Consider the following 16,078-nt stretch of genomic DNA (forward strand, 5'->3'; position numbering starts at 1 on the left):
ACCTTCCCTCTACCAATACATTCCTCAGTTAGATTTTAAAATTAAACAGTACAATTAAAAGAGATGAGTAAATTTTATGATTAATTTTTGGCCTAGCCTCGTATCAAACAGAAAGTAGGGGTTTAATAAATATTTATCGTCAAGTGTTTCTCTTTTTTCCCTTCTATTTCCCAGGGAGAGATTCACAGTCTTGCACTGTGATGATCATAGCTTCTTTGGTGATCTTTGAATGACAATATTCATCTCTAATGAAGTTTTGTCAAGGATTAGTTGTACCAGGAGGAGTAAATGATTTTCACATGCCATTGCAAATCAGTAACGTGAAATAGGCAAAGTGTGATGCTACTTAGACATAGCAATATCCTAATATAAACATACCTGTTTCTCATAGGAGCCCAGAGGAAATGCAAGGGTGGATAAACAAAATCAATTGTGTGGCAGCTGTATTTTCTGCACCACCATTTCCAGCAGCAATCGGCTCTCAGAAGAAGTTTAGCCGCCCACTTTTGCCTGCCACTACAACAAAATTGTCTCAGGTAATCATCTTGATAGTGCTTTGACCTTGGGAAAAAGTGCTTTGTAAAATAATGTGATAAATATTTGTCTTTGGATAGTACTCCATGTTTTGGGGGCAGGTGTGAGACCTTGCCCTGTGAGAGCGTATCGTATAAATGAGGCAGAAATGCAATACACGGGGTTTTACACTTCATGTAGGAAGCTGACATAATTGAGTCTCAGTTAGTAGGATACGTACTTTCATTCAGTTTCCAAGGTTTATATTAGTTCATTATTAGCCATACTTGATGTTTTGTTTGTTTTAACTACCAGCTCATAATCTGGCTTGGTAACAAGCTTTTCTTTCATTTATTTATTAGCTCATTTTTATTGAGCATTTACCATATTCCAGGATGTGTTTAGTGCTAGAAATATAAAAATATTTCCAGGAATCCACGGTTCATATTACAATGGGAAAGGGCCTGCCCTACCCCTCAGAGAAGAGCTGAATGGACCATCTGGATTTTCCAAGCTAATGAAGATAAAGTGTACCAGAACTCTGCTCCAAGTGTATTTACATAAGCCTCCTTCTGTGGTCACATTAATCTTACTAAAAGTCATATTTTATCGTGTCCTTTTTCACTTAAAACTCTTCTAAGGACACTGCCTACCAGCCAGGTTTGCTGATTTTAAACCTGTCTGCAGTACCCCCTTGCCATTGACTAGTTAAAGATTGTGGAAGCTACTTTGATGTCTTAGTGAATTTCTTATTACATAGAGATAGTTCTTTCTGACTATGATCGCCCAAGTGTTGGTATTAACTAGCTCCCTACACATCTTCAATATCATAAGATGTGTGCCATGGCAAGAAAGGGAGCAATTATCAATGATAGATTTATTTAATAAATGTGTATTGTGTGCCTGTTGTACATCAGAGACTATTTGTGGCCCTGGAGATAGAAAGGCAGATGAAGCCCAGATCCTCTCCTGAAGGTGTGGCAAATATAAATAAGGAAGTCACTGTAAAATGATTTGATAGAAGTACAAGAAGGATAAGTCCAGAGAGCTGTGGAGGTTCAAGGAAGGGACATTATCTAGCCTGGCCTTGGAGGTGAAGGAGGAAATGTGGTACCTAATGTAAAGCTTAAAGGATGAGAGGCAGTTAGGTGAGATGTGGGACAAGATAGGAGAATGAGCCAGCAGAGGAACGAAGGCCTAGAGAAGAGGGCACTGGATGCAGGAACCACACACAAGTTATTAACTGTGACATGAGCACAGTGTTGAGAAAAAGCAAGAGATGTACCTCTGCAGAGGTCAGCAAAGGCCAAATCATGAAAGGCCTTGTTTGTCATGTGTAGGATTTTGGATGCTTCTGTGGTTCCCAGCATCCTTAAAATAATAGCTTTAAGACCGGGCACAGAGGCTCATGCCTGTAATCCCAGCACTTTCGGAGGCCGAGGTGGGCATATCACCTGAGGTCGGGAGTTCGAGACCAGCCTGGCTAGCATGGTAAAACCCTGTGTCTAGTAAAAATAGAAAAATTAGCCAGGCATGGTGGTGGATGACTGTAATCCCAGCTACTCAGGAGGCGGAGACAGGAGAGCTGCTTGAACCCAGGAGGCAGAGGTTGCAGTGAGCCGAGATCATGCCACTGCATTCCAGCCTGGGTGACAGAGCAAAACTCCATCTGAAAAAATAATAATAATAATAATAATAGTTTTAAGCAGGAGAGTAATATGATCACATTTTTGCTTTAAAAATTATTCTCATTACAATATGAGGAATTGTTAGAAGAAGATACTACTAGAAGCAGAAAGGCTCATTTTTTTTTTTTTTTTTGAGGCGGAGTCTGCTCTGTCGCCCAGGCTGGAGTGCAGTGGGCAGTCTCGGCTCACTGCAACCTCCACCTCCCGGGTTCATGCCATTCTACTGCCTCAGCCTCTCCGAGAGCTGGGACTACAGGCGCCCACCACCACGCCCGGCTAATTTTTTGTATTTTTAGTAGAGACGGGGTTTCACCATGGTCTCGATCTCCTGACCTCGTGATCCGCCCGCCTCAGCCTCCCAAAGTGCTGGGATTACAAGCGTGAGTCACTGTGCCCGGCCTTAGAAAGGCCCATTTTAAAGGAATTTTCAGTAATCCAGAGGACAGATAACCAAGGTAGCTGTAGAAAAAATGGATCGTAGTGAAAGTGCTTGACAGACCTTGAAAGTGTGGAATGGACAGTTCTGGTGGCTCATGGAAATAGAGGAAACAGGCTGTCATTGTGACTTGGACAGCTGGGGACTGTGGTGTCTGACCTGCTTATGGAGTCTCACCTCACTGTCTCTTGATTTCCCCCCTTGCTTCTTAGACTCCTTTCTTGGATCATTTTTTTCTTTGTATCTCCAATTGCTGCAGTGGCCAGAGCTCCAAAGCAGACTAAGGCACTTGATAAGCAATTTTCCAAAAAGTTGCTTAGGTTTAATACAAACAGGGAGAATGTCATGCCAAGAAAAGGGGGAAAACGTTCTGGGAAAATTTAGATTAAAAAATGTCATATTTAGTGGCTGGGAGGTCATTGGGTGTCTTAGTCCATTTTGTGTTTCTATAAAGGACTACTAGAGCCTGGGTCATTTGTAAAGAAGAGAGGTTTATTTGGCTCACGGTTCTGCAGGCTGTACAGGAAGCATGGCATCAGCATCTGCTTCTGGTAAGAATCTCCGGAAGCATCAAATAATGATAGAAGGGGAAAGGGAAACAGATGTGTCACATGGCAAGAAAGAGAGGAAGGGAAAGTGCCAGCCTCTTTTTAACAACCGACTTTCACTTGAACTAAGAAAGCAAGAACTACCTCATTATCATAAGGGTGGCATCAAGCCATTCATGAGGGATCTACTCCCGTAACCCAAACACCTCTTACCAGGTCCCATCTCCAACATTGGGGATCAGATTTCAGCATGAGATTTGGAGGAAACAAGCATCCAAACTATATCACTGGATAACCTTAGCAAGAACAGTTTTGGTGGAGTCATGGGAAGACAAACCACATTGGCCTTCTTTGATGGGGGAAGGAATGGAAGGTAATAAGGAAGTGGAGGGGGGGAATGTGCTCAAGTCTTGCCATAGTTATAAAAACAGAAAGACTAGTAGTAAGAAGGAGGAATCTGTGGTTTCAGGAAAGATTCTTCTGTTTTTAATTCATAGTTATCATTAACATTTATTGAATGCTTACTTATAAGCATTACTATTACTGTACAGTTCCTGCAGGACACAATTTCATTTAATTTTTAAGGGTAACAAGTACACTACAACTTTAAAAGAAAAGGAATGCTCTTATTGATGACCAGAAGATATGTTGGCAGACATCTCCATCTATCCAACTAAAATATGAACTCTTAAAGCAAATGCATTTCTCTGCTTTAAATATGCATACTTAAACAGCATACCACATAAAGAGTATATCGCATAAAAGGTAAATCACATTACACGATATAAGGGGAGGGAAAAAATCGAGTAACTAGAAGCAAAGAAAAACCTTCCAAAATTGAGTTTTGGTCTGTTAATTTGACGATGGACTTTCCCATTGTTCTTTTTCAGTAGATTGGGTCTTTCTCACATTCAGTTCTATAAAAGATCCAGGGGAGAAGGTGAGTTGAACTAAAGAGGGCGGTTAATAAGCATGTCATTCGTGGAAGGTGTATGTAACTTAGAGCAACATATGAGTGTTTCCTTGATTTTCCCTCACTAAAATCTACAGTTCTGTTTACTTTATACTTTAAAAAATGTACTGCTTTCCTCTTTAGGGACTGTATACTAGTAAGTGATATGCACATGAAAATGAATGTGTTCATCTGTTTGCGTGTTTTCGCCAGAACAGGCAAGCAAACACATTTATCATGGTAGGCACTCTTATTTCAAACGGATGACTTACGCTGGAACCAAAAATAGAATGCATAATTTTTTAAAATGTTTTCCTTCATTTTGGACATAAATCCACAGAGATGCAAAAAAAATGTATATGTAGTATAATCACAGTTAGGGATTGAAGATTTTAAATAAGAAGGTAATAACCAAAAAGAAATATCCTCCAGTATCATGTAAGACAAGGTAACCATATCATTTCAGGAATTTAATTTATCTGGAAAGAAATGAGATGATCTCCACCACCCCGACCCCACCACCCCACTGAATTGCATCACCCAGCATTTGCTTTGTGGGCCTCAGCTTTCCGTCTAGAAAAATGAGATGGTTCTAGAATGTTTTTAAGGATTTTTCTTTTTTTTTTGAGATGGAGTCTGGCTCTATCGCCCAGGCTGGAGTGCAGTGGCTCGATCTTGGCTCACTGCAATCCCCGCCTCCCTGGTTCACGCCATTCTCCTGCCTCAGCCTCTCCAAGTAGCTGGGATTACAGGCGCCCGCCACCATACCTGGCTAATTTTTTGTATTTTTAGTAGAGATAGAGTTTCACCGTGTTAGCAATGATGGTCTCGAACTCCTGGCCTCAAGCAATCCGCCCACCTCGGCCTCCCAAAGTGCTGGAATTACAGGCGTGAGCCACCCTGCCCAGCAAGGATTTTTCTATCAACAGCTCTGTATTATTTCTTTGCCGAGTCATAATGTTTGTTTCTAAAGATAAGATTTTTAGCTTTGAGAAACACATATGTAAAATTAAGCGTGTATTTGGAGTAGCACCTGAGGCTCTTGGGGATATCTATACTGGAGTCATAGTGTACCGCCAGCAAATCCTGGAAGATGTCTGGCTGCCCCTAGGATTCCTCCAGTACCTCAAAGGCTAGCTCTCATCCTTTAACCCAGGCATATTCGACCACAGCAGCATTCACGTTTTGGTGTGGATAATTCTTTGTTGTGAGGGGCTCTATGAATTGTAGGATGTTTAGCCATATCTCCAGCTTCTACCCACTAGATGCCAATAGGAACCCCCTAGTTCTAACAACCAAAAATGTCTCCAGACGTTGCCAAATATCTTCTAGGGTCAAAATCCAACCCACTCCTATTGAGAACCGCTGCTTTAGCCAGTGGATCTGAAGCTATCTTTTTTTTCCCATTACCCCCTGCCCCCACAACCTGGCTCTGACTCCCCTAAGTGCCACAATTGTTTGGTTAATTTTACTTTACAAAATACAGGTATAAAAACGTGAGTGCCTTGCTGGAAACATTGATAAAGAAAGATAAACAGTGTGGGGAAAAATTAGACGTTCAATTAAAAGATTGTTTGGTGCTTTTTCAAGACACAGTGTTTGTCACCCTGTCATTTGTGGACTTTGCTTTAATTTATTCTTGTCTTTTATGCAAAACACATTAGCCTTAATCATTAAAATTGATTATTGCTAGTGCAGCGTGGTACTTTCTGAACAACTCTACTGTGTAGGAGGAGTCGCCTTCTTTGTTTTTCATGACAGTGTTGCCAGAGCACATTTTTCTTCTATTAGGGGTGGAAAGACTTGTTTGAAAATACAAGTTTTGCTTCTCCTTCTGGTGTAGCTCTCCAAACACAGAACTGCATGGCCGGCCCTGTTCACAATCTGCTCACAACCTCCCTTTCTGCCTACCAAAGAAGTCATTTCAAACTTCAGTATGCACAACAGCTGTGTGGAGACTTGCATAAAATGCACATTTCCCAGCCCCACCAGGTCATTCAGGTTCAGGCTGGGGCCCAGGGACACATGTGTGTTTCTCGTCCACTCCAAGCCACCAGGTGGCTCAGGATCCCACTTAGACCCTACACTGTAGGAACGTCTGCCTACCCTAGGTCTTTCCTTGCTTCTTCAGAGAATGGTGCCCCAGGACATCTTCATTCCTGGTATCTAGGTCTGTTTTCTTGGAATTCCAACCATTCTCATATAAAAGTTTGAATCCATGGGTACTAAATACTTTTTTGGTCAGACTTAAGATGGATACTGATCAGAAGCAAAGCAGTCCTATGCCCGATTCTCTCCCTGAAGTAACCATCACCCCTCCTTTTGTCCTGTGGTCTGACCACAAGGCAGTGGTGCTCAGAGCCAGGTGAGTGGAGCTGACCTTAGGGGCTGTGGGATTTCAGGGGTGGAGGTCATTCTTGTAGTTGCTTCCTTCCCTGTGCCCCCACCCGCCCATTTCCACAGTTTCTGTCATAAAGTCCTGTCACTTCTACCTCCTAAATATCTTTTTTTTTTTTTTGAGACAAAGTGTCTCTCTGTCACCCAGGCTGGGGTGTAGTGGTGCCATTGGACACCATGCCCAGCATGTAACACAGGTTTTGAGTGGAATTTGGAGCAAGGTGAGTAACCCTGAGGCCAGCCTGCACGTTTAAGAGCTATAGCAGAGGAGACCCGGCAGCAGTGGAGTCCACCAAGAGCTCTGAAAGCTGAGCTTAGGATTGATCTGTCAAGTAAGAGAATGTGCTGAAGCTATGTTGTTGGCAGCCCTTTGGATTTCAGAAGGCTGTTCCGAGGTGACTTCATGATAGAAGCTGGGAGAATGTGGTTTCTGCCACTCTGTCCTTTGGTCTGAACTGGAGCAATTACTTGAACTCTGTGGATCTCCATCTTCTCTAGGACAAAGAGGGTAGAAAGGACAGTGGCCAGGTTCTCTTCCACGTTAGAACATCTAGGATTCTGTATCCCACAGCTTGGAGGAAAAAACTGGTGGCGGCCACTGTGGCTGTTCCCTTTTCTTATTCCCAGCACCCAGCACAGTGCCTACTGTAGTGGGCGCTCGGTGAGGTTCGCGGACGGATAAATGTGTTTTCCGTTCTCCCATTCTCTCTGCCTTCTCTCTCATTCTTCCTCCTTTCCCTGTTGGAGCCATGTGCATTTCTATTTTATTGTTTCCTTTAAGTTTTCACAGCTTCTCTCTCATCCTTCTCTCCTTGATAAGTACTATGTAAATCTTATACTTGGTATAAAAAGATAAAAAGCTGATTTCTGGCCCTTGGTCCTGGGCTTTGCATCGGGGGAGAAGGACTGTAACTCCAGGTCAGCCCTTGACTCACACTGCAAGACCTTCAACAGCCAAGTTGCCTGTTCCCATTGCCTCATCAGTTAAGCAATACTGTTTTCATAGAGATGAAATTAGAGCTTAATATTTTAAAGGAAATTATGAAATTTTTCTCAAAATCTAAGTACTATGTAAATAGGAAAGAAAATTAAATATTTTTTAACAATTTTAATTGACCATATAATAATTATATATGTTTCCAGGTATAATTGTGATGTTTTGCTATATCAATTTTTTATGGTTAGAACACTTAAATTCTACTCTTCGAGCAAGTTTGAAATATACAGTGCATTATTATTAACTCTAGCCATCATGATACACAACAGAACTTATTCCTCTTGTCTGGTGTTTTTCGTCGTTTGACCAGCATCTCCCCAGTCCCTCGCCCCCAGCCTCTGGTAACCACCATTCCCCTTATTTCTATGAGTTCAATTGTTTTAGATTCCATATATGAGATCATCCAATATCTGTCTTTCTGTGCTGGGCTTACTTCAGTTAGCAAAATGTCCTCCAGGTTTGTCCATGTTGTCGCAAATGACAGAATTTCCTCTTTTTTTTTTTTTTTTTTTTTTTTTTTTTTGAGACGGAGTCTCGCTCTGTCGCCCAGGCTGGAGTGCAGTGGCGCCATCTTGGCTCACTGCAAGCTCTGCCTCCCGGGTTCACGCCATTCTCCTGTCTCAGCCTCTCCGAGTAGCTGGGACTACAGGCGCCCGCCACCATGCCCGGCTAATTTTTTTTTTTTTGTATTTTTAGTAGAGACAGGGTTTCACCGTGGTCTGTTATCTCCTGACCTCGTGATCCGCCCGCCTCGGCCTCCCAGAGTGCTGGGATTACAAGCGTGAGCCACCGTGCCCAGCCAGAATTTCCTCTTTTTTAAGGGTGAATAAATTATATTCCATTGTGTATATATATCACATTTTCCTTCTCCATTTTTCAAAGGACACTTAGTCTCTTCTGGATCTTAGCTATTGTGAATAATGCTGGAGCCAAGAGCTTCTCCCTGTTCTTGAAGAAGATACGGCATGGTCTCACCATGAGAATGCCACATCTTTTTGAGACACTGATTTCATTTCTTTGGCTACATACTCAGCAGTGGGATTGCTAGATTATTTGGTAATTCCATTTTTAGTTTTTTGAGGAGACTTCTTACAGTTTTCCAAATTTTCCTGACAGCATTTGTGAGGACAAATGTTGTATCCTCACATGACAGAAGACAGAGGGGCAAAAAAGGGTCTAACCTATATCCCTCCAGCACTTTTATAAGACACTTATCCCTTCATAAGGGACTCAGTCACTTTCCAAAAGGCACCATCTCTTAATACTACACAATGAGGATTAAGTTTCAATATGAAGTTTGAAGGGGTACAATGAAACCGTCGCGAAGTCCTTTGCCAGTTTCTTAATTGCTTTGTTTTCTTGCTATTGTATTGTTTGAGTTCGTTATATACTTTGGGTATTAATCCCTAATATGAGTAAATGAAATGCTAAGTGACTTTGAAAACTTGCCTTTTAGATAAAATGTTGTTGTATATATTATGAAAGGTGTTACTGATTTAAATCTGTTGACATATAACCACGACAACTTTTCTTGTATCTAGGATTTTCAATTTCATTTTTTAAAAATTATCACTTCCTAACTTAAAACAATTTTATGAGTTTGTGCTATTTTCTATCTCCATGCCTTTTCTTTGTCAAATGTGATATTTTTCTGCCATCTCTGAAATCTGCTTTGCTAGTATTGTCTTGTTAAAACAGTATGAATGTATCCCTAAAGAATTGTAAAAGCAAAGACAAAAGAGAGGGGGGGATAAAAATGCAAATTCCTACTTTGTCTTTCTTCATCATGTCTGTTACAAATGTAGTTGTCCTGAGTCTGAGAATGTGACATCTCCGTGGCTGCAACCTCTCTCCCCCATTGTTTTTTACCATTGTTTTTTGTTATTGTTGCTGTTGTTGTTTTTTTTGTTCTTAGTTTTTTGTTGTTGTTGGGGTGTGTGTGTGTGTGTGTGTGTGTGTGTGTGTGTGTGTGGAAAATCTGTATCTTTCTTACCATGGGATTCTAACACTGGAATGATGTGCTTGGTCAAGCTGTGTCCATAAGAGCCATTTGGCATTTTTATTTCACTGTTCAAAATGGACAGATTTAAGGAGATGTGATTTTAAAATGATTTATTTTGAGTTTACTTTATTGACTCCTGTCCTATGAAGGCAGTGAAATAGTAGTGAAGCATTTCTCATTGAACATCAGCACTTCTTCGATTAGTTCCTTCATAAAAATATAGCCTAAATGACTAGCCCTTTATGCTCCTGTAGAAACAGATTTATGAAACATAGCTTGGTAACAATGAACAAACCCTAGCAAGCCCTGGTATTGGGAGGAAAGTGAAAAACATAAGATGTTGTGCATATTGTCATTCTAGCCTGTATTCCTCATTAAAATAAGTAGAAATTGGGATTTATTCAACAGAAAAAGAGACATTTGAATATTCAAGATTGGAAAGCCTAACTCTAAAGCTTTTAGAAGAAGCAAACATCTAAAAGCATATTTGCATAGATCCAAAGTAAAAAAAAAAGAAGTTTGTAAATTCTTTTACCAAATTACCTAAAATCCTATTTTTTCTTAAATAAACTGGATTCTATTATTGGATTCTAATTATTTCCTAACCAAAAATATAAAGAGTTTGATTTCTTAACATATATTATAAATAACTATACTGGTACAAATCTATTTTTTAAAAGGCAAACAACCCAGTACAAAAATGGGTCCAGTAATCCACAGAAGGGGAAACCCAGTAAACCTATGAACAAAATCTCATCCGCATTCATATTCAGGGAAATGTGAATTCAGATCACAGTGGCTTATCATTTCTTACCTATGAAATTAGCAAAAATTTACAAGTATAATAACATCACATTTTGACAAGGACGTAAAACAAAGAGAACTTTCAGACCTGCTGTGGAAATGTAAACAGATAAAAACACTTTAGAAAACAGTCATCTTAAAGATGTGCATATTCTAAAACCCAGAAATGCCAACACTTGGTGACACACTATAGAAAAACTCTTGCTCAGATTCCCTAGGAGACATGTGTAAGAATGTCTGTTGCAACATCCTTTATAACAGTGAAAAAAAATCCCACAACAGGAAACCTGAAAACAAGATAAATATCCTTAAACAAAATTGTAATGTGTCCTGCAATGGGGTAGTATGCAATGATTAAAAGACAAGAACTAGAGCATACATGTAGATAAATCTTAAAAACATGTTGAGTGAAAAAAAAGTTACAAAAGAAAGGCTTTAGTTAGTTTTTATGTAAAGTATAAAACCTAGAGAGTATACTTCTGGTTTTGTTTTGTTTTGTTTTTTTGAGATGGAGTCTTGATCTGTCACCCAGGCTGGAGTGCAGTGGGGTAACCTCGGCTCACTGGAACCTCCACCTCCCAGGTTCAAGTGATTCTCCTGCCTCAGCCTCCTGAGTAGCTGAGATTACAGGCACGTGCTACCACGCCTGGCTAATTTTTTATTTTTAGTAGAGATGGGGTTTCACCATGTTAGTGAGGCTGGTCTCGAACTCCTGACCTTGTGATCCACATGCCTCAGGCTCCCAAAATGCTGGGATTACAGGCATGAGCCACCACGCACCTGGCTACACTTCTGTATTTTTATCGTTACATATCTTTATATATGGATAACACTGAACAGGAATGAGATGAGCACTTACATGTGCAGGGAGTTTCAATTTATTTATATTTTATTTCTTAAATTCATATGTTAGATTCATGAGTGTTTTTCATGTATCATTCAATATGACTTTTTATATATTTAAAACTTTTTTTAGAAAAGAAGGAAAATACATCATGCTTTTATTTTTTGAAGTGGCCTAGTCACTAAATATGGTTTGTCAAGAAGTCTATTAGGTAATTTACATATTGCAGTAAATACACAAGGGAAAACAACTTTGAAAGAAATAAAAACTATTGATATAGTTTGTCTTAGCTCAGGCTGCCATAACAAAACACTATAGATTGGGTGGCTTTCATAGCAGACATCTATTTTCTCACAGTTCTGGAGACGGGAAATCCAAGATCAAGGTGCCAGCAGAGTTGGTGTCTGATGAGGGCTCTCCCCTAGTGCTGTGGATGGCCACCATGGCCTTCCCTTGGTGCTTGCACACAATGTCTCCTCTTATAAGGGCACTAGTCCTATTGGATATGTGCCCCACTGTTATGACCTCATTTAACCATTATTACTTCTTTAGGGACCCCATTTTCAAGTACAGCTACACTGAAGGTTAATTTTGAGTGGACACATTCAATCCATAACATAGTTGATAGTCTCCTTGGCTGAAAGTAATAAATGAGTAAGAACTTGTAAATAAAAGCTACCTGAAGCATTTTTGACATTCAGCATTATCAGTATACAAATAATAGGTTTGGAGATGTAGACTCCTTTCTAAAATCTCAAAATAGGTTTCTTTTCTGCTTCCTCCTTTTCTGGGACTTCTTCGAGTGTTTCATTTTGTTTTGTTATAGTTGGCATTTAGAAATGAATCTTGTCACTTTTAGATAACTCCACGTGTTCATGCTACCTTTCTTGTTCATTTTTCCATTCGTGTACTCTGCTTTTTACTTGCCATTGTTTTCTTCTATTTTGATGGTTTTTGACTTGGATTTTGTTTTTGTTCTTTGGCTTTTAAGATGTACATTATTACAAAAGTCCCTAAGATATTATATGTGATGCTCATAATTTCTGGACACCTTTTTTTCTAATTTACAATGATGTTATATAATCATAATTTAGTGTCCATAGTTACTCATTTTCTGGTTTTGTAAAAAATTATTCCCCTCATTCTACAGGATTTTTGTGTTCTGCAATTACGTTGGTGTTATATAAAATACATTTATCACCTAATTTTATCAGATCTGTTTCATTTGCCTTCACCCATTTATCTTATTGTATGTGTGAAATTTGGATAATTTGCATGTGAAACTAGAACAGTAAGGAGTCATACATTTTCAGGAATGCAAGAGAATTCCAAGAATGTTTTTAAAATGCTGGCAGAAGTTTCAGTAACATATCTTTTTGGGTAGCCTATTGCTAAGGTGATATAAATGGTACCCTTAGAATGGAAATCCTCTGACGTAGGATCAACCATATTGCATTGGTACATGGTACCTATAATAATGCTACTAAGGCAGTAATTGCTAAATAGGTAGATACATTTTAATTGACGGGCTGCTTTGGGTCAATAAAGTTGAAGGAACTAAGAACTCTGCTGCTTTGGAGAGAAAAAAGTGAGATAGCTGCATTTTTTAGAATATCATCTGATAAGCTTCAGAGAATAAATATTTCTTCGTAGCTCTGCTTCTTTCAAAAAGGAAAAGAAATATGCACATAGACAGTTCATTCATTGTGATGGATGGAAACGCTGGCAGCATTGCTGAGTGGGCATGAAATGGGGAAGCCAAGGTGTGCAGCTTCCATGCTAGCTGCTTAACTGTTCAGCTGATGACGTGCCTGTCAGGGCATCTCTTAAGGCCTGGTCCCAATTCAGTGGCAGTTACACCTGAAAAAGAGCTCTGAAGCCATTTGGTTTTATGACAAGGGACCTAGCTGAAGAGATTGGCCTTGATTGCCATCCTGGGAAGGAATATATGAAATATGTGGACACTGGTGTGAGAAACCTGGAAGGATGTGGCAGCAGAGGCACATTGGGCTGTTTTAGCGAATTAAAGTCATTCAGCACAAGGGATTTTTTAAAGTATGCTGTGCTTTGTTTTTGACTTGTTTTTCTGAACGCTAAATGGCATCACGATTTCCTGCAGGAGGAGCAACTGAAGTCACATGAAAGCAAGCTGAAGCAGATCACCACCGAGCTGGCCGAGCACCGCTCCTATCCCCCCGACAAGAAGGTCAAAGCCAAGGACGTCGATGAGTACAAACTGAAAGACCACTATCTGGAGTTTGAGGTGTGTTGCAGCCAAATGTTAGTAAATGCTGATTTCTGAGTTTTCTTATGATCTGTCCATGAGGCGGTGTCTTTCTTTGCAGTGTCACTGAGAGAGGCGTGTCTTGCCCCTGGCTCTAATTTGGGAGCTCCTGGCAGGGTCAAGGTGGCCCCTCTTGTTTGTGATTCTGTTTAAGTGCCAAACAAACATCAAAGAGTAACCTGCCAGTTTATACACTTAAAAGCAAATAGCCTGCCTGGTTGGAATAGTGTGCGCCCGCTGTGAGGGGAAGAAAAAGAACAGTAGAGGGACACACCAGGGTAGACAGCTGCTTTCTGTATCCCTGTGTCTCTTCCGGCAGAATTGGAGTCAAAAAAAGCACAAGGGAGGAAATGAGCCCCAGAGTGATGTGAGGCATCAGCTTTTCCCTGCACATTCTTGCTATTCAGCGACACCATGCATTTTTCTTCTTGCCGTCTGCTGCCCTTCAGAAGGGGGTTGATAAATTAAGTTGTGGCATATCCATCTATACAGTGAGTGTGCTTATTAAAAAGAATGGGCATGGGCAAGTGTAAAATTTAAACACAAATTGAAAACAATATATTTCCAAATATTTCTGTGGCTCAGTTTTCTTCCAAATTAATGTCAGGGTTAGACTCCCTTAGCCTCTACCTTCAGACATTTAAAGTGTCTTTAAAAAAAAAAAAAAAAAAAAAAAAAAAAAAAAGTAGGTAGCATGCAATACAAAATAAAAAGAATTAATTATTTTGACTAATTTGACCTTTTTTTTTATTTTTTTTCTCTTGGGTGTGCTGAATCTGCCTTTAGCTGTTCTTGTTCACTGTAGCTCTGGCCCCTTTTACTTCTCATTGTTCCTCTCCTTCGTTTTCATCTCATCTGATTTCCTCCTCAGGCTTGAAATTTAAAATCTTCTAAGTGTCCACATCCTAGCCATCAGTCTCTGCGGCATCTCACACCTGTCCCTTCCTTGCGTTGCTTTATAACTACTTCCTCTGCTGAGCCCTGGCTTTCTCCTCTCTCACTCCGCTCTCCTTCCGTTCATCCTAAATCCTTTGGCCGGTTGTTTTTGTGAGGTTCAACCCAGATGACGGCATTCCTCTGCTCAGCAGCTGCCTATGGCTTCCCCCATTCCCCTCGCCCAATTACCTCCTGAAGAAAGTCTCAGTTCTTTCATTGGAGAGGATTTGGCGTCTCCATGTTTCCACAACCTCCGTCTTTCCCACACCGGCGTCCCTACGGTAGTCACATTTCTGCCTACTCTCCCCAAACACACATTTATACCTTTGTTCGCTTACTTTCTTCTCTCTCAGATGCTCTTCCCATCATCTTCATTTCTGAAAGTCCTGTTCGTCTTTTGAGGTACAGCCCAAATTCCTCCTATGAAAAACCTGATCTGGATATACTAGCCGGGATTCATCTGTTTCAGTACTTGGCACAATTTTTTTAAGCTGAAGTTATTTTCATCTGGCTTTGTACCTGTAGTGGATTCCATAATACCTCCCCCTACCAAAACTATGAGCCTAAGTTCATTTCCAGCCCTTGCTCTATGTGTGCTTCCTGAATTGGATACCATTTCATAGAAGCCTTAAAAAGGCTCTGAGTTATTTCTGTTATCAAATGTAGCATTTGATTAAAAAAATGGCACTTCCACTATAGTTCCATGTACTAGTTTTCTTCATGGTCAAGCAAATCCTTGCCCTGGGCAGAGAACTCTACTAGGAGAAATATTCATTTTGGTAAAGGTAAACGTTTCTTAGCAAAAACTGCAGAAGCCTTACCAGCAAAATACTTGAAAAAATAAAATAAAAAATAAAACTAAACCAACAACAAAAAACTAAGCAGCTCATCTTTCCCCAGGCTTGTTCATTCTTGGGAAATGGGAGTTCTCAAAAAGCAATCATTATTCTTCACACTTCTGAAGTGGCTTTAAGCCATAGGCCTGTTTTGTTTCACACAGGCTAATTAAATTTCCCAGCACCTCAGTCCCTGCTTCCAGCACTCAGCACCTTGCTGGAGCCCTTGATGCCGAAGGGGGAAGAGCCTGTCCCCAGGAGGTCGGGGGTGGCTGGAAGGCCTTGGAAAGGTTGCCATTGCTAGGAGCCCTCCCTACTTTTGAGTCTACAGCGCTACCTCTTTTCTGAAAATGTAACCCACCAAGAGCCAGCATTTTCAATCCCTGACATGAAGTTAGACCAAGCTTTGCAGTGATTAAGTCTTGCTTTCATCAAATCGTCACCTCAGAGAGCTTGCAGACTGCGTTCCAGGGCTCATTAAAATCAGAGCCATATGCTAATATGTCAAGCAGGCTGGCTTGTCTGTCAAGCTCCTTCACCTGTGTCTATCAGAAAGGCGCGAGGATACCTGACTTGGTACGGCTGATATTTATGACATGAAAGAGGGAAAATTTCAGCTGCCATCTAAAAGGGGTTTTGTATAAGTAGTGCTTTTTAAAAAGTGAACAATTGTTTTTCAGTAATTTAAATTAACGTTGAAGTCATATGTCATATTAAGTCCACTTTGCTATTATTGTAGCCACCAGAATTTGTCTCTTGTGAGTGCTTGCAGAGAGTCTTTGCACAGCATCCTTTGCTTCATAAGCAGCATTCCCCAAACAGGCCGCTTCATTCCCTGAAT

General features: G+C 40.4%; 1 protein-coding gene across 1 annotated transcript in view; it reads left to right on the forward strand.

Annotated features, from left to right (window-relative positions):
- Positions 1-16,078, forward strand: part of LOC115834816 (PH and SEC7 domain-containing protein 3-like) — a 149,605-nt gene that overhangs the window by 109,046 nt on the left and 24,481 nt on the right. Inside the window, exons 6-7 of the mRNA XM_030812286.1 lie at positions 392-536; positions 13,301-13,444. Of these exons, the coding sequence (XP_030668146.1) occupies positions 392-536; positions 13,301-13,444 (289 nt within the window). The remainder of the gene's footprint in view (positions 1-391; positions 537-13,300; positions 13,445-16,078) is intronic.

Source organism: Nomascus leucogenys, chromosome 4, assembly GCF_006542625.1.
Source record: "Nomascus leucogenys isolate Asia chromosome 4, Asia_NLE_v1, whole genome shotgun sequence".
Lineage (NCBI taxonomy): Eukaryota > Metazoa > Chordata > Mammalia > Primates > Hylobatidae > Nomascus > Nomascus leucogenys.